Raw genomic sequence first — 19,508 nt, forward strand, 5'->3', positions numbered from 1 at the left:
TTTCTATTGAGGCCTCTCCTAAATATATTCTTATTAAAATCAAGAGAATCCCAGGCTGGAAAACAAATTCAAAACTGTAACAGACTGAATCCTGCACATTACCCACATGCTGTCACATGGCGACGGCCAACCAATCCCTGGAGCTGTCTGTATTAAGTTGACATACTGAGGAAATGTGTGATGTGACGTCTGATTGGTGCTTTTTTTTAGCTCAGGGAGCTCCTTGTCTATTGGCTGAGCCGCTCCAGCCCCCTTTCTGTGGGGATATCTGTGCAGTCTGTAGTATTTGTTTCTGCACTTGTTTTTGTGACACAGAGAACTGGTTGCACTGTAACGTGGATAAAGCGTTTTAAATCAATATAGTCTGATTTAAGGGGGATTGTGGTCGCTTAATGGAAGAAAATGTCATTCTAAGCAACTGGTTTTATTGTATTTATAAATCTAATTGCAACTGTCCCATTTTCAGCGGGACAGTCCCGCTTTTGACAGCTCGACCCACAGTCCCGTGTTTGTACTGGAAAGTCCCGATTTTCTCTGCACTGAACAGTTAAAAAAAAAGATAAAATGTTTCTAACTTAATTGGCTTTTGGCAGAGAGCCCAGAACAGCCACAAGGTACAGATAAGATACTTTTGTAACAATTTTGAGATAAGCAAATAAGTAATTGTAACATTTTAGATAACAGGTCCCTTGGGAGAAGTTAGACTAACAGCTTTAGGGTAAGGTCACACCTGGAGATTCGTGTAAATTTAGTCACCTGGCGACAAATCTCCTCTTCTTCAGGGCGACTAATCTCCCCGAACTGCCTCCCCTGCCTTCCCGCCAGCTAAAATGTAAATCGCCGGTGGGATGGCACTCGGAGCGATTCATTTTCCGAAGTCGCCCAAAGTTGTCTGACGAGGAACTGGTAAATACCTGGTGAGCCCCATGGTCCACTCCCTCCCTTTGGAACTGCAAGCGTCCCCCTGCCTGGACACTCCAGTCCGACACTAACTGGCGTCTTCTTCAGGAGTCACAACCTGCAGTGCAGAGAATATAAACAGCAAAACAGATGGTGCTTTCAATAGCAATTACATTTATACACAACACTAAAACCAATTACAATGTGCTGTGAATGTATATTGCGCCGTTGCTTAGAATTTAATTTTTTTCATTATGGAAAAAAGGACAATTAATATGATGTTCACTGATGCAAGGGGGAGCCAATTTGTTACATCGTGGCCAGTGGTGGAACTACCAGGTGCCAGCTTAAGGCAGAAACATAGAATTTATTTTAGTATGGGATCCATTATCTGGAAATCCGTTATGCTCTGAATTAAGGGAAGGACATCTCCTATAGACTTTTTTTTATCCAAAAAATATTTTGTTTCTATCAGTAAAGAAAAAAAACCAGTAGCTTGTACTTGATCCAAACTAAGATATAATTAGTCCTTATTGGAAGCAAAACCAGCCTATTGGGTTTATTTAATGTTTAAATCATTTCATAGTAGACTTAAGATATGAAGATCCAAATTACAGAAAGATCTGTTATCCGGAAAACTGGATAACAGATCCCATACCTGTATTATGTTTTACATGAAATTAAGGGGCAGATTTATAAAGAGTCGAAGTGAATTTGAGGGAATTTTTTAAGTAAAAAAATTTAGAAATTCAAAGTCATTTTTTGGAAACTTCTACCATCGAATAGGATACTATGACTTCGAATTTACTTCGACTTCGATTCGAAGTAAAAATCGTTCGACCATTCGATAATCGAAGTACTGTCTCTTTAAAAAAACTTCGACTTCAATACTTCGCCAACTTAAACTTGCCGAATTGCTGTATAGGCTATGGGGGGCCTCCTGTGTGTTTTGCTAAGTTTATTTAAGTCAAAGGATTTTTTGGGAAAATCGTACGATCGTACGATAAAATCGTTCGATTCGAAGTAAGATCGGAGTACGATCGTACTACGATCAGAATACGATCGTACGATGTATAAAATCCTCGTACTTCGAATTTGAATGTTGGAGGATTCTATTGGATGGTCGAATTTTGAAGTTTTTTCTACTTCGAAATTCAACCCTTGATAAATCTGCCCCTAAGTGTCAGTAAAGTGTAGGGAATGACTGGCTGTGTTGTAAGCAGGAGATGTAGAAATTGAACCATACCTCCCAACTGTCCCATTTTTAGAGGGACAGTCCCTCTTTTGACAGCTCAACCCGCAGTCCCTCATTTGTACTGAAAAGTCCCATTTTGTCTGTACCGAACAGCCAGAAAAAGAAACAATGTTTCTAACTTAATTGGCTTTTGGCAGAGAGCCCAATTTCAAGATAAGAAAATAAGTAATTGTAACAATATAAGATAACGGTCCCTTGGACAAAGTTAGACTCACAGCTTAAAGGGCAATTCACCTTAATTAGCCAAACTGTAATAACTATAAAAAAACAACAGAAATATATTCAAACTTTCATAACCTGACAAATTAATTAAATTGAACATGGTAATTAGGGGTGTGGCCACAAAAATGGGCGTGGTCAAAAATGCCACACTACGCGCGACAACTTTTTTGTCCCTCTTTTTATTTCCTAAATGTTGGGAGGTATGGAAGAAAGGTTTTCCTTGTCCTTTATAAAGTCCCATGAGAAATGATCTATGAAACTGGCACTTGATGCACTGATATGGTAACAGCTAGGATCAGAAAGTAAAAGCCGGGAGCCATATTAATGGCACAAAACACACTCACCCCTGGAAGCACAAACTACATGTAACCACAAGGTAGGTATATAGTAGAACCCCCATTTTATTTTTTCAGGAGACCAAGAAAAAATTATGTAAAATCAGGGAAAATGTAAAATCAGGCAAATGTGTTAACTTTTTCATCAAGTACTGAAAGATATAAGCACAGGATTCCATTATACTTTGAGATACAATATTTAGTGTGTTAATAACAAGGGTTAAACATTGCAGTGTTAATGTTACACTATGGGGACATGTGCAAGTCTCTCTGTCAGTCACATACACAACCTAAAACAATAAGTGATTGGTGCAGGACTGTATAAGGGGCAGACTAATTGGAATTGATCATTTACAGGCAGAACCATGGCAACATATACATTTGGTTCCTATTTTACACCTCTATATTTCACAATAGAGCAAAAAAAAAGCAGTTTTTGGGACAAAATGTTGATGCAAAATCAGGGAAAACGTTACTTAAAATCAGGGAAATGCACCCATAAAAATGCATTATAAATTGGTGGGACCACAAATAAAAAATGTAAAATGTGGGAAGACTTGAAATCAGGGCACTTGAAATTGAGATTTCACTGTATTTCTTTTCCTTTACCCCAATCCAAAGAATTCAGAGACCAAACTCTTTGGTTCTGGGAGGCGACAGAAAGATAGAATCCATATTGTCTGGTCGTTGCTGAAGACCCATTTCTACACTTATATAATGTACAGAGCCATAATGAGCTTATTCTTCATCCAGGCAATGACAGAACTAAATCTCATCAGCACTGTCTGTTTATCAACCTTTTCACATTCTATTGCAGAGACCCCAGGCCTCAGTTCCACTTGTCAGAATCCTTATCTCCTCCTAGAGAATTCTGTCTAGATAATTAGCTCAATCCTCACCCCCCCCCCCCCCAGCACTGATACTATTACTTAATCAGTCTGTCAGTATTGCCTCCAGTCTCCTGGCCCACAAGCAGATATGAAACACAATGCCAGTTTTATGTTACCTGATACAAAATATAGAAAAGCAAAATAAAATTAGAAAATAAACACAGTAACATTTCATAGAAAACTTTGCTTCCAAGATTCTTCTTCAGCCTTCTGCCTTTATATGGTCACAGAACCCCTCAATGGCTTCTAATATCCTTATCATTTACAGTAGGGGGTACATTATCCCTTATAATACATGAGTGATACTCAGAATTCCCTGTATAACTCAGCCTGCAGCCTTGTGCCTTTATATGGTCACAGAACCCCTCAGTGACTTCTAATATCCTTATCATTTACAGTAGGGGGTACATTATCCCTTATAATACACAAGTGATACTCAGAGTTCCCTGTATAACTCAGTCTGCAGCCTTGTGCCTTTATATGGTCATGTAACCCCTCAGTGACTTCTAATATCCTTATCATTTACAGTAGGGGTACATTATCCCTTATAAGTGATACTCAGAGTTCCCTGTATAAGTCAGCCTGCAGCCTTGTGTCTTTATATGGTCACAGAACCCCTCAGTGGCTTCTAATATCCTTATCATTTACAGTAGGGGTACATTATCCCATATAATACATGAGTGATACTCAGAGTTCCCTGTATAACTCAGCCTGCAGCCTTGTGCCTTTATATGGTCACAGAACCCCTCAGTGACTTCTAATATCCTTATCATTTACAGTAGGGGGTACATTATCCCTTATAATACACAAGTGATACTCAGAGTTCCCTGTATAACTCAGTCTGCAGCCTTGTGCCTTTATATGGTCATGTAACCCCTCAGTGACTTCTAATATCCTTATCATTTACAGTAGGGGTACATTATCCCTTATAAGTGATACTCAGAGTTCCCTGTATAAGTCAGCCTGCAGCCTTGTGCCTTTATATGGTCACAGAACCCCTCAGTGACTTCTAATATCCTTATCATTTACAGTAGGGGTACATTATCCCTTATAAGTGATACTCAGAGTTCCCTGTATAAGTCAGCCTGCAGCCTTGTGTCTTTATATAGTCACATAACACCTCAGTGGCTTCTAATATTTTTATAATACACAAAAGCAATGAATATCCTGTAAATTATATCCTTATAAACGGTGAGTTCTGATGTCATCAGTTATAAACGGTGAGTAGTGATGTAATTTCTGTCACATGACTCACTAAAATTTGTGTATTATAATAAATAAAGTACCCCCAGTTGTAAAATATGAGGATATTAGAAGTTACCTCGGAGTTCCATGACCTGTATAAAAACACTCGGCCTTCGGCCTCGTGTTTTTATATGGTCATGAAACTCCTCGGTAACTTATAATATCCTTATATTTTACAAGAGGGGGTACTTTATTCACTATATCATTTACAGTAGGGGTACATTATCCCTTATAAGTGATACTCAGAATTCCCTGTATAACTCAGCCTGCAGCCTTGTGTCTTTATATGGTCACAGAACCCCTCAGTGGCTTCTAATATCCTTATCATTTACAGTAGGGGGTACATTATCCCATATAATACATGAGTGATACTCAGAGTTCCCTGTATAACTCAGCCTGCAGCCTTGTGCCTTTATATGGTCACAGAACAACCCCTCAGTGACTTCTAATATCCTTATCATTTACAGTAGGGGGTACATTATCCCTTATAATACATGAGTGATACTCAGAGTTCCCTGTATAAGTCAGCCTGCAACCTTGTGTCTTTATATGGTCACAGAACTCCTCAGTGACTTTTAATTTCCTTATAATACACAAAAGCAATGAATATCCTGTAAATTATATCCTTATAAACGGTGAGTTCTGATGTCATCAGTTATAAACGGTGAGTAGTGATGTAATTTCTGTCACATGACTCACTAAAATTTGTGTATTATACTAAATAAAGTACCCCCAGTTGTAAAATATGAGGATATTAGAAGTTACCTCGGAGTTCCATGACCTGTATAAAAACACTCGGCCTTCGGCCTCGTGTTTTTATATGGTCATGAAACTCCTCGGTAACTTATAATATCCTTATATTTTACAAGAGCGGGTACTTTATTCACTATATCATTTATAGTAGGGGTACATTATCCCTTATAAGTGATACTCAGAATTCCCTGTATAACTCAGCCTGCAGCCTTGTGCCTTTATATGCTCACAGAACCCCTCAGTGGCTTCTAATATCCTTATCATTTACAGTAGGGGGTACATTATCCCTTATAATACATGAGTGATACTCAGAGTTCCCTGTATAACTCAGCCTGCAACCTTGTGTCTTTATATGGTCACAGAACCCCTCAGTGACTTTTAATTTCCTTATAATGTATATTATAAAGGAATAGCTATAATTGTAATTAAAATAAGCAGTTGTGTTCGTGAAAACAATGATCGATGCAGAATAAGCTGAGTGATCAAATATAATAAGAAGCACAGTTGCACTTTGCTCTCGGGACTAGCGATTTACGCCTATTCTTCAGTTTGGTCATAAAAATGGTAAGTGCAGGGGGTGGCATGGCGGCATAAGGAAGGCTGTTTTAGGGTGCTGCAGAGTGTTTTCAGAATTTTCACTCATATTTTACTTTATTGCCACTTTGAAAAGAACTGAAATGCTTCCAAAATCCTTTGAAATTAGCAAAGCAGGGACCAAGGATGGAACAAATGGGGGGCCTGTCTGTTGGTGGAATGGGAATTGTTTGAGCAGAACAGTGATGTGGCTAAAACACGACGGGTTTATAATACAACCAGAACCAAGTGACAAAAATGTCTTCTACAGGTAACAACTGCTAGATGACTAAAATCTTTGTGTTGACTCAACTCAAACACCTCCAGCTAATGTTTGACTTCTCTAATCATATCAGCAGCAACACAATCTGTTGTTGCCTTTTTTTGTGTCCCTTCCATCCTTTAACAACTATTAACACACTGCACCCCTTTAGGGTAGTGGCAGATGGGCGGATTAGTTTCTCTACTTTGGGCAACTAATCTCCCTGAAATGCCTTCCCGCCGGCAAGAATACGAATCGCTGGCAGGATGGCATACGAATCTTTTCAGATTTCCGAAGTTGCTCGAAGTTTCCCCGTGAGGCCATACACAGTCAGATTTTATTTTTCCTGCGGTGACCGTTCAGATATCGATTGTATCATCTGACATTAACATTCAGATTTAAATTTTAGGATAAAAGTAGGGAAAAATAACAAATCAGAAGATGTTCCATCCATTAATTGACAGACAATTGTATGAAAGTGATGTCCCCGGAAATTGTAGTGGAATTGTAGTATGGAAACCTTCATCCCAGAGTTCTTGACATTCTTACTTATACATAAAGTACGCATTTATATGACTGATCGTGCTATGGTTGATCGTGTACACAAAGCTTCATCAGTTTCTATTTTGAAAAACAGATTTTGTTTTTTTTATTTTAAGTTGAGTCCAGTATCTATGAATGCCACCGGCAGAGCAATAGCATTGGCAACAGGACATCAGGAAAAGTAGAAGAGAAAACGTTCCTGTAAGGAATGGCTTTTTAAATAGGGTTGGACTGGTGGGTCAGGGACCCACCTGGAATGACTGTCCAGGAGCTTCATGAAAACCAAAGGTCTCTATTCCCAGCACCTAGGGTTGCCACCTGGCCAGTATTTTACCGGCTTGGCATCCCCAGTGCTTTATAGGCATACTTCCCTACGCCCAGGCCTTTGTGGCCTGCCATAAATCTGGGCCTGGGAGGCAGTTAGGGTTTCTACCTGGCTGGTATTTTACTGGCCTGGCTGGTAAAAATGATGGTTGATGCCAATGTTATTAATAGGGAAAAAAGATAAATATATAGGAAGGCTGGTATTTTTTTCCAGAAAAGGTGGCAACCCTAGGGGCAGTCTGGGGGCGTGGAAGTGGGTCTGGATTGGCAGGACCCTTGGAGACCAGGGCCCACAGGGTTTTTACACAGTTCCCTGACTGCCCAGTCTGATACTGCTTTTAGAGCATAAAGTTTTCTCATTTGGGACTTCCATATCCATGGCATAGGCAAAACATGCAAATATATTACCATTATCCAAGAAAGATTTTCAAGCCTGTCTGATCAACTAAACCATCGACCTCCATGTTACTAAAATTTTATGGGCGATCAGAGCTGGATTTCTAAAAGGTGCACCCCTAGGCCACACACCTCCCCGACCCCGCTCACCCCCCACCCACTCATCCCCCCACCGCCGACCTGCTCACACATCCCCTGCACTCCCCAACCCTTCACAACCCCCATCCTTCTCACAAAGTCCCACTACTCGCCTCCTTTGCAATTCTCCCACTTGCCGGCACTGGGAGGGTGGGTTCAGATGCGGTGGTGAGCGGGTTCAGAGTGTGGTCCGGGCCTTTGTCGCCTGCCCACAAATCCAGGCCTGAGGGCAATTATTCTGAGCCCACACATGGTCCGAATATCGTACAAAACTTTGTTTTGTATGATTATATAGGTGCATGTATGGCCAGCTTTATCCTATCCCGTGCAGTCTTCCTCACCCCCTAATTAAGTTCATCTCAAAGGGCCACTATATCTTCATTTTTTATTCTGCCTTTGCACTCATTAAAATTCCCTAATACTTGTTTGAAAATGTTACTTTTGGGTTTATATTCCATTTAAAGCTGAGACAGTGTCTGTTGCATTCACAAAGGCTCATTGAGGATCTTTTCCAGCAGATTTGCCAGTCGGAACAAGCCCAAGCGTGCAGTAGAAATCACGCACAAACAAATCCATATGCACCAGATAGTGAAATATAAATCACAATTGTGTGTTAGTTATAGAATGAAAGTTATACTTCTCTCCCCAAATATCTGGAGTCAGCACAACTTAAAGGAGATTATTTAGGGACAAACAGAAGGGGTTGCAGTTTCTCCGGAGCAGTTTGCTTTGCCAGATAAGTGTGTGATGGAGATAAAAGGATATGCAGGATACTACACAACAGCAGGGGAGGAAACGGACATTACCCCCCAACTCCTTGTTAGTGTTTATGGCAAAACAGCACATCCAGCCTTGATGTTTTGGGATCTTGGGAAAGTTCAGTAGGTGTCAGGAAGCCCTTCAGGTCTGCAGGTTATTAAATCCAGTCATTATGGGTGCGGCTTTCCCCAGTAGCACTTTAAAGGATAATTGCATTGATATAATTAATATTTAGGGCATTGGCACATACAAGCAATACTTATTAAAGGCAAAGTTTACTTAATTATAGGAACACTGCTCAGCTGATATCTGCATCTCTGAAAATCAGGCCATCCAACCCTATCCACCTGAAATTTCTCCTACAAATACAGCACAATGCAAATTGCACACAGTGATTCTAATGGCACAGGGGAACCTTGGAGCTACCACCACCCTCGATGCAGCCAAACGGCACAGAAAGAACCAGAGCACAGACATTATTTTGACACCGGAAATGATATCTAAACTCTGGAAATGGCCAAGGGCAATCCTGTGGCTGCGGCCGCCTGAGGCTAGCACAACGGAACTCAAAGTTACAAGAGGCGGCTTTTTGTCACCCCTTGTAACTGGCCACTCGCTGCTGCCTGAGGCAATGTTCTCACCTTACACCTGTGTGATTTGCAGTGATGCACAGGCATGACTGTACTTGTTTTAATGCATCATCCGAAATATTGTCAGGCGCACCTACCACCTCATGGCCGTAATGACACTAGAACTGTGGAAATAAACACTGAATTTCTGGCAGCTTGTGCCAGAAATTGTGCTTTGCACCCTGCACTAAATAAGCATTAAGCAAGACAGTGAAGGCCTTATTTATAAAATGGTAATGGTCCACCTGAAACTATACCCCCATGTTTCTATATATCTGTAACCTTGTTATGAGCTAAGGTGGCCCAGCCTGAAGGCCAGTTAGGGGGAGATTTGGGGTGAGTGCTTATTTGTGCCCTGGGTACCCCTAGAACTATTGCAGGGTGACTGTTACCCTAATGTTTCTATATATCTGTAACCTTGTTATGAGCTAAGGGGGCCCAGTCTGAAGGCCAGTTAGGGGGAGATTTGGGGTGAGTGCTTATTTGTGCCCTGGGTACCCCTGGAACTATAGCAGGGTGACTGTTACCCTAATGTATCTATATATCTGTAACCTTGTTATGAGCTAAGGGGGCCCAGTCTGAAGGCCAGTTAGGGGGAGATTTGGGGTGAGTGCTTATTTGTGCCCTGGGTACCCCTGGAACCAGGCCCAGACTGGCAATCTGTGGGTTCTGGCAAATGCCAGAGGGGCTGCTATAAGGTGCCTTAGAAAGTCAGTATTTAGTGGGCGGGTGGGGGCTGTTTACCTGAAATGCCAGAGCCTATTTTAATTCTCAGTCCGGACCTGCCTGGAACTATAGCAGGGTGACTGTTACCCCAATGTGTCTATATATCTGTAACCTTGTTATGAGCTAAGGGGGCCCAGCCTGAAGGCCAGTTGGGGGGAGATTTGGGGTGAGTGTTTATTTGTGCCTTTGTTACCCCTGGAACTATAGCAGAGTGACTATACTAGTGGTGTGCGGGTCGAGAAATTCTCATTGCAAAATGTCATTTGTTTGAGTGAGTTTCCCCTTTAATTTTGACTATTACCTGTTCAAATGAAATAGCTATGCTTCTTTCTAAAACAATGCACGTCTATTTCAGGGACCAGAGATGTCGGCTTCCATGCTACCTGTGTATATGTGTGTGTAAGTGTATTCAGGTGTGTCTGTAGGGCAGGGAGAGAATGACACACTCTCCAGTAAGGGGTCTGGCATGGGTCGGCTTCCCTGTCCCTCCCCCAGGAGGCCTCCTGGGCTTTAGAGGTGTGGCCTTTACAATCTGATCCCTCCCTTTACCTGGAGCCTTGTTTGCTCATTTCAGAGAGTCCCTGAGATAAAGGTGCCGACTACTAAATGAACTGACAGTTGCTCCTCAGCAGCCACAGCTTCAGGGTCTGTCTGTCCCACTCTTACTGCACAATGGACTCATCTCAGTATATGCTAAAGGCAACACTAACCCAAATGTGTCTCTGCTCCAGAGGAGTCCGAAATGTTCATTCAGAGCATCCTCAGCAGCAGGACAGGTAAGTCCATTGTTTACATGCAACTTAGTAGTAGGACTGTGCAATCAGAGGGGATCTGAAGGCTGACCTGTTACTAGACTACAACTCCCATCATCCTCTGTTGGTCAGTCTCCCCCGAAGTGATGAAGGGTAGGGTCAGGACTATGGCTCTGTCTGTCTCTGTACAGATAAAATGCAGATCCCTTTAATCCAGTGACCCTACAACTGATGAATAATGCATGGAAGTTACTAGTAGGTGCAGAAATCAGAAGGTGCAGTTCAGAGGGTGCAGATATGATCCGCTCTATTGTACTGTGTAATAATATATACAGCAAACCCCACAATTAATGTTTTTCAGGGGACCAGATTAAAATAGTGGAAAATCCTGGAAAATGTAAAATCAGGGAAATGCATTTTATAGTGGTTGGACCACAGAAAAATGGTGTAGAATTGGGGAAAATTTAAAATCAGGGGATGTAAAATTGAGGTTTTACTGTATAGGAATAACTGATATGTACTCTTGTGCCTGTACTCTTGTTGCTGGTGTCATGGTTTACAAGGGGATCCCTTGCTAGCCGCTGCTTATGTCTCTGTACTCGGTCTATTGTACAGCGCCATGGAATATGTTAGTGCTTTACAAATACACATTAATAATAGTTCCCAGCAGATGATGTAAATCTCAGCCGCAAGATGACATCATTATGATGTAAGCCATTGCATCATCACGCTAGGGAGTTTCTATTGTGATGAAGAGAGGATGGAGGTTTAATATTCAACAAGGGACAAGATTGTGTCCCTTCATTTTTGGGGGGGGGGGAGAGGTTGTGTATTACCTTCTGTATATTGGGGCACAAATGAATTACAACTGGTTCTGGGAGTTACAGTGCAAAAAAAGGGCAAAAATTGGAAATTAATTCTGCAATTGGTTGGCAGGGGCTGAATATAAAAAAAAGATCATACCCCTTTGTAAGACAAGAGTACAATAAGTGACAGTAAGTACAGTGAATTAGGCTTAAGGGGATACCACTAGTGATGGACGAATTTCGCCCGTTTCGCTTCACAGAAAAATTAATTTGCGGAAAAATCCTGAAATCTAAAAAATCGTGAAATTCAAACATTTTCACGGAAAAATCATGAAAATCAGACATTTTCACAAAAAATAGTGGAAATCGAAAATTGATGCCGGGGAATTTTCGCGGGAAATTTGCCGCAAATTCATGCCAGACTAATTTATTCTCCCATCACTAGATACCACTCATATGTGCACAAGCGTTGGAGTGTGACGGGGAAAGGGCACAACTCAGAACTCAGAAACAACAGTTAATATTTCATTTCTTTAGAAGCTGCGCAGAACCGAGTTTCAGGAAAATATTGACGTATTGGGACGTGTGCGTGTAACGAGTCCCGTGTTCTCATGGGTTAAACTGACTCATTGTGGCCCTCGGCACATGCAGCTGTTTCATCCAGGGAACATTGTGTTTCCAGGGTTGTTACTTTGATTTTCCCTTTGAACACACAGAGTAGTGTAGCTAACCTGTGGATTGGGTCCCCATTCTAGCGTGGCTCCCCATGATCCCCTTTAAAGGGGAACTATCGCAAAAATGAAAATTTAATATAAGCTTCCTCATACTGATGAAAGAAACTTTCTAAATACAATCTATTAAAACTTCTGCACCGTTTCTGAAATAATCAAGTTTATTTTCACTATCCCTCTATCAGCATCTATTTCTCTTTATTCTCTCTTCATGCAGCAGTTCATTCATTCAGTTCCTTTCCTAGCAGATGAATTAGAGCTCACTCAAATAACTGATTTCAGTACAAACAAAATCTAACAAAATAACTGCCTTTTGCACAAATTCTGCAAGTAGAGAGACATGATTTCTGGTGATTTAAATAGAGTGAGCTCTAACACATCTTCTAGGCAAAAGGAGCCCCCCTATAAGATATATTGAATCTAACTGTCAATGAATATCTGACACCCAACTCCTGTATGAAGAGAGACTGAGGATAAACAGAATATAAGGAATATATATAAGGAAAAGTGAATATAAACTTGATTATTTCAGAAACAGTACAGAATTTTTAATTGGTTTTATTTAGAAAGTTTATTATTTCAGTATGCTGAAGCTTATATTAATATATATTAATACATTATATTTACATTTTTATTTTTGCGATAGTTCCCCTTTAATACAGTGGAATTTCCTTCTGCAATAGACATTAGTAATTAAAATGAGATAGATCATTTGTCCTGAGATGAACAGAATGAATTTGGGTCATACAGAGAAGGTTAAGAAATTGTGATTGACAGTAACATATGCACAGGGCTCATTTACTAATGCAAGGTGTAATGCAGAGTACAACAACTGGGTGCAAAACTGCAGGTATTTAAATACTATTTCCAGTACTTTTGCTGCAAGGTGCATGGAGGCAAGGTAAAACTGCAATTAACCCCTGCCTTAGGGAGATGTCCTTCTAATGAAAGTCTTATGTAAACTGCACCAAGATAGGGTAATTTGGACCATAGCAACCAGATTGCTGAAACTGCAAACTGGAGAGCTGCTGAATAAAAAGCAAAATAACTCAAAAACCACAAATAATAAAAAATGAAAACCAACTGCAAATTGTCTCAGAATATCACTCTCTACATCATACGAAAAGATAATTCAAAGGTGAACAACCCCTTTAACCTTCTTATTATAATTTAGCTTTTTATACGGCAGCTCTCCTTTTTGGAGTTTCCTGGTTGCCAAATTCCCCTAGCAACCATGCACTGATTTGAATAAGAGACTGGAATATGAATAGGAGAGGCCTGAATAAAAAGTAACAATAACTATAAATGTGTAGCCTTACAGAGCATATGTTTTTTAGATGGGGTCGGTGAACCCCATCTTAAAGCTGGAAAGAGTCAGAAGATAAGACAAATATTTAAAAATCTATTAAATAAAATAATGAACATTTCTTTGAATTGGCCATTTTAAAACCTACTTAAAGGTAAACAATCCATTTAAAGATGGTGACACTAGGGCAAAATGCTTTATAAAAATAAAACTGCAGAAGTAAATATTTTCCCTATAGCGAGCTTGGTGGTGCCATAAGAGTATATTCCCAGTAAGCACTGGGCTGCCTTACAGTTATAACTGGTGTAATTCTATCCAGAGGAGCTAATGATCAGTCACTGACGTGTGTCATCCCATGGCCGGAGCTGCTGATAAAGCAGATAAAGGCTGAAAGTGATGATCCATAGGAGACACAGCCCTTACTCACTCTTTACACCTTCATCTTTTCAGCAGCCTCACTTTGTGGAGACCTTGGCTGCTCGGAGCTGGAGACAGGGAGCTGGATGGGCAGCAGAGGCGGGTAAGTTCCCCTTGGGTGCTGACAGCAAAATAGACATTAGTCTGAAGGGCTCTTTATGCACCAGAATCATCTCACAGTGATTATAGATTATATACAGGAATATCCAGAAAGCTCCGAATTACGGAAATGCCGTCTCCCGTAGACTCCATTTTATCCAAATAATCCAAGTTTTTACATTTGTATTTCCATTTTCTCTGTAATAATAAAACAGTAACTTGTACTCAGTGGTGTAACTAGATGTTACTGGGCCCCACAGCACATTCATTTTAGGGCCCCCAACATATCCAGAGATTGCCCTGTTTTACCAAATAATTGCTTATTATTTGGGCTTCATGGGGCCACCTATGCTTCCTGGGTCCCCTCTACTTTTTTCTATAGTTACACCCCTGCTTGTACTTGATCCCAACTAAGATATAATTAATACTTATTGGAAGCAAAACCAGCCTATTGGGTTTATTTAATGTTTACATGATTTTCAAGGAGACTTAAGGCATGAAGACCCAAATTATGGAAACATCTGTTATCTGAAAACCCCCAGGTCCTGAGCATTCTGGATAACAGGTCCCATAGCTGTAGTAATTAGCTATTAGATGTACCCTTGATACTGAAATAATACTCTTTTTAATTTGCTTGTTGCTGATTTATCTGAACATGTTTTATTTTGCTTTTCACAGTCGGGGGAGGCCGATGGGGTTCCCACAAACACTGGTCCAAAGGGAGCCCTGGGATTTCAGCACCCAGTACGGTAAGTGTTATTAGTTAGCGACCCTCACAGGGATGAACTTTCATTTATATCTCATTAAATATACTGCCCTATTGATTCCCATAGACAAATATTAGGGTTTGTTGTGTGCCCAGAACATTCCTTATCTGTGTATTTATATTAATACCTATCGGTGGGAGGTGCCATACAGATATCCTTAGACAGTATAGCATAAAGCTTATTGTGCACCATTAATATTTATTTTCTATTTATGCATTCAGCTAGGTACTGCCTATATTGTACCGTATGACTTATAGATTATTGTGTGAACATTCCATTGCTGTATATTAATATATATATATATATGTATATATATATAGCACTAGGAGATGCCATATGAGTTCCCTTGGAAGACAAATACAAGACTCCTCTGCACTCAACTCATTATCAATATATTAAGGACACAGAGACATTTTGTGCATACTGCTACTGAAAAATGCCTTACCCTTTAAACAAAACAGGGATTGTTTGTCCATATATTGCAGTATATTTAAGATGGACAACTACTTCAAAGTCACCCCTGGTCTGACCAGTAGTGATGGGCAAATTTTTCCCATTTCGCTTTGCCAAAAAATTTGTGAATTACCCAAAAATTTTGACGTCAGGTGCAAAAAAATTTTGACGCTGGCGACAATTCAAACGCCAGTGTCCAAAAAATTTTTGATGCCGGGAAACTTCGAAAATGTATTCGCCGTTGGCAAAACGAGGAAATTCGCAAAGAATTCATGCTTAGCCTATCAGTACTAACCAGTCCTGCACTTAACTTTTATCTGATTCATTAAGAATTCTATTGCTTTATTATACATTTTACTCATGGACTACATTTTATTTGCAACTCACTTGCCTTCACGGTTAAAACTCGGAAACATGGTTGCCCTTTTATTGGCCACCAGTGGGATCACCTGACTGAATTCCCTTGGTAGCTTATAAAATGGCTTATTCTGCAGACAGACCCTTCATTCTCTTTGTATTTATACATATGGATGACTGAAGCGTTCTCTTTATTTAAGGCAGAAATAATTGAAACCTATCCTTATTATATGGGAATAAGACCTTTAAGGCACATGGAACTGGCCCAGCAGCCCATCACCAACTTTCCTAAATACATTCATTAAACATTCTTGTGGCTTTATTTGTACATGTGATTGCCATGGATAGCAGAATCTGTCTGGATGTTAATATTCTCTCCATTGCTGGCTCTAGGGTTGCCACATTTTTTCTGAAAAAATACCAGCCTTTTTTCCCTAATAATGACATTGGGATCAGGCCAGTAAAATACCGGCCAGGTGGCAACTCTAGCTGGTTCTGACTCCTAAAACAAAGTAGCAGCCAATCAGACCAGGAGGAGAATTGACTTCTCTTTAAACTAAAGCGTAACTAAAGAAGTAGCTAGAAATGTTGTACATTATGTTTTGTGCTTCTGTACCAGCCCAAGGCAACCACAGCCCTTTAGCAGTAAAGATCTGTGTCTCCAAAGATGCCCCAGTAGCTCCCCATCTTCTTTTCTGCTGATTCACTGCACATGCTCTGTGCTGCTGTCATTTACTGAGCTTAGGGACCCACTCACAATATACAGTACACATAGAATAGAAATGTCACAATATAAGGCTGATTAGTAATTAATACAGATAATTACTACATGGCAGCACAGAAACCAGTGCAATTAGCATCAGAATTTAATAATCAGCCCTGTAGCATCATCTTATATTACAGGGGAAGCTCATTTTCTGCTGGATAATTAGTGACGAGCCCTAAGCTTAGCTTCTCAACAGCTGCTCAGAGCCCACTGAGCATGTGAGTGTCACAGACACTTTCCAAGATGGTGACCCCCTGTGACAAGTTTGAAGTCCTGGATCATTGCTGCTATTGACAAGCTGAAACTTTAGGCTGGTACAGTTCAGAATATAAAATATGGTATTTTTAGCCATATTAATTTTTAGGGTTTAGTTCTCCTTTCAAAGAGTCTGGCACCAGGGCCTGCAACCTTTCATATCTACAATAGACATTGTTACAATCATGACTATGAAATATGATCCGCATTTTAGATTTAGGGGGTTTATTGGGTTGACAGTGCCGGAATTCTAATTCATTTCTTTTGTATCGCGCAGGTTGTACATGCCCAAGTCTAAAACCAGTGAATATCTGCAACACATGGGCAGGAAAGTCTTAGCCAGTTTCCCAGTTCAAGCCACCATTCACTTCTACAATGACGACTCTGACTCTGAAGACGAGGAGGAGATGGAATTCTATAACTACTATCAGAACTGTGCGGCCAATGGAGTGGATAGTTCAAGGGGGAGCAGCGACAATTATTCCGTTCAAGGTGGTCCCAAGAGGAATATCGGCAGCCACGCAGGAAGCGCTTGAGCACATGTAAAAGACTAAACTTGACTTTCAATTTCCATAAGCCGTCACAGTTATTCCAGAATATTCATACACAGCAAAGGTCATAATGCTGCACAGGTTACATTGCACTCAAGCTCAGCAGGACCATCTCATGTGAGAGACCATCAACCCCGGATAACAGAGTTCTGGCCTTTGTCTATGGCACTTCTGCAATAAAAACGAAGGGGGTTATTTACTAAACAACGAATGCAAAAATCACGAAACATTTGTGATTTTTTTTTTTATAAAATCTAACTTTTAAAAAATCACGAATTTTTCAGAATTTATTCAACCCTGAGGATGGAAAAGTCCGAATCTGAAAATCCGGCATCTCAGACCTCTCCGGGTTGCATATAAGTCAGGAGAAGTCCCAATGATTTTTTGATGTGCGCTGGGTTTTGGGCAATACCCCGAAGTTTTCGGGTGAAAATTACGAATGAAAATCGGATGAAAAAGTAAAAAAAAATTGTGAAAATCAGATTTTGTTCCCCGCAAAGCAAATTTGGGGAAAATGTAAAAATAAATAATCGTAAAAACCCGAGCAGATTTGATCGGAGTTTGTAGCAGAAAATATCGAGATAAATTCGGACTTTGATAAATAACCCCCTAAGTGTTCTTGGTTACATTTATAGATAAATACTGGTTTTGGTGTTACTTGTCCTTTAAGTTAAAGGGACAGTTTTGGCAAGGCTGTGTTTTAATATCCTTATATCATAGACTCTTTTATACAGAATGGCCTCATGCAATTTCTTTGCCCCAAACAATCCCATTTCACCCCTAACACCAGCACAGGCCTTGTGCTAAACCCCATCCAAGCGCCTCCTTCTTATGGAATATGTACATTTAAACTTGCACGTCTGTAATATGTTGTACATATATTATAAATAAATATGTTTTGTATGATGTTTCTGAATGTAAATTTATACTGACAGGCAATAAAATTATTGCACAAGACCAACAAGTACCTTCTGCTTTATGTAAGGCTTTTAAAGGGGCACATGTGCCGAAATAGCAAACTGGAGAGCTGCTGAATAAAAAGCAAAATAACTCAAAAACCACAAATAATAAAAAATGAAAACTAATTGCAAATTGTCTCAGAATATCCCTCTCTGCGTCATACGAAGGGGCAGATTTATCAAGGGTCGAATTTCGAGGTGATGGGAGTTTTTTTAAACTCCCATTGCCTCGAAATTCGAATAAAAAAAGACCAACCGAAATTTATTAAAATATCAAATTTTTTAACTTCGGGTGAATAGGCTATATTCGATCGTTTGATTTGATCGAATTCGAATCAAAGTATTTTCCAAAAAAAACCTTTTCACTTCGACCCTTGATAAAATCTGCCCCTAAAAGTTAACTCGAAGATGAACAACCCCTTTAATATTCAACGTCAATAAAGTGCATTACTGTAACACTATGGTGCAGCCTATTGGCCAGATATAGATCTCAATTTAAACTCCACAGTTAGGAACAATCTGCTGATGGCTACATATTTGTTTTCCTAGTACAGGTATAGGATCCGTTATTCAAAAACCCGTTATCCAGAAAACTCCAAATTCTCCCATAAATTTAAAAAATGATTTCCTTTTTCTCTGTAATAATAAAACAGTAGCTTGTACTTGATCCAAACCTAAATATAATTAATCCTTATTGGAAGCAGAAGATCTGTTATTCGGAAAGCCCCAGGTCCCGAGCATTCTGGATAGCAGGTCCCATACCTGTAAATCATCCTATCAGCCTAGTGCCCAGGGTTAGAAGATTTCAATGGGATGTACTGTATGTACAAGGAAAGGCTGAATAAAATGATGCAGAAGTTTGCTGTTAATTGCCATTACAAGTCTCAAGGTTCTTCATAGAAGCAGGTAACATGGTAAAAGACTCCCAGAATTGTACAAAAATATTTTTTTGGAATTATTGTAAAGTTTTTGGTGCCATTTCTTTAATTTAGCTTTTCAGTTGGGCAGTACTGGTAGTGGCTCTCAGCTGATTGAAAAAGATTTTTCTCCTTGAAGATAATTTTTACTATGATACAGAATGGCTATTTGTAAGCAACTTTTCAATTTTTTTTAAAAATATTGTTTTAGAGTTATTTTTCTTCTTTCTTCTTTTCCAGCTTTCAAATGGTGGTTACTGACCCCATCCAAAAAAAACAAATGCTATGTAAAGCTACAAATGTATTGTTATTTCTCATCTTTCTCATCTGTCATTCAGACCCTCTCCTACTCATATTCCAGTGTCTTATACAAGTGAATGCATGGTTGCTAGGCGAATTTAGACCCTAGAAACCGGACTGCT

The 19,508-nt window shown here is 39.9% G+C and overlaps 1 protein-coding gene across 2 annotated transcripts; it reads left to right on the forward strand.

The window, feature by feature from the left end:
* The first annotated feature begins 10,486 nt into the window (after window positions 1–10,486).
* On the forward strand, window positions 10,487–17,485 carry ripply3.S (ripply transcriptional repressor 3 S homeolog). Of its 2 annotated transcripts, none has more exons than XM_018247967.2 (4): window positions 10,487–10,726; window positions 13,999–14,065; window positions 14,740–14,810; window positions 16,937–17,485. In XM_018247967.2, exons 1-4 carry the CDS (start codon window positions 10,623–10,625, stop codon window positions 17,193–17,195), a joined length of 501 nt encoding a protein of 166 aa, XP_018103456.1. In that variant the 5' UTR covers window positions 10,487–10,622; the 3' UTR covers window positions 17,196–17,485.
* The last annotated feature ends 2,023 nt before the right edge of the window (window positions 17,486–19,508 follow it).

Source organism: Xenopus laevis, chromosome 2S, assembly GCF_017654675.1.
Source record: "Xenopus laevis strain J_2021 chromosome 2S, Xenopus_laevis_v10.1, whole genome shotgun sequence".
In the NCBI taxonomy this organism is placed as follows: domain Eukaryota; kingdom Metazoa; phylum Chordata; class Amphibia; order Anura; family Pipidae; genus Xenopus; species Xenopus laevis.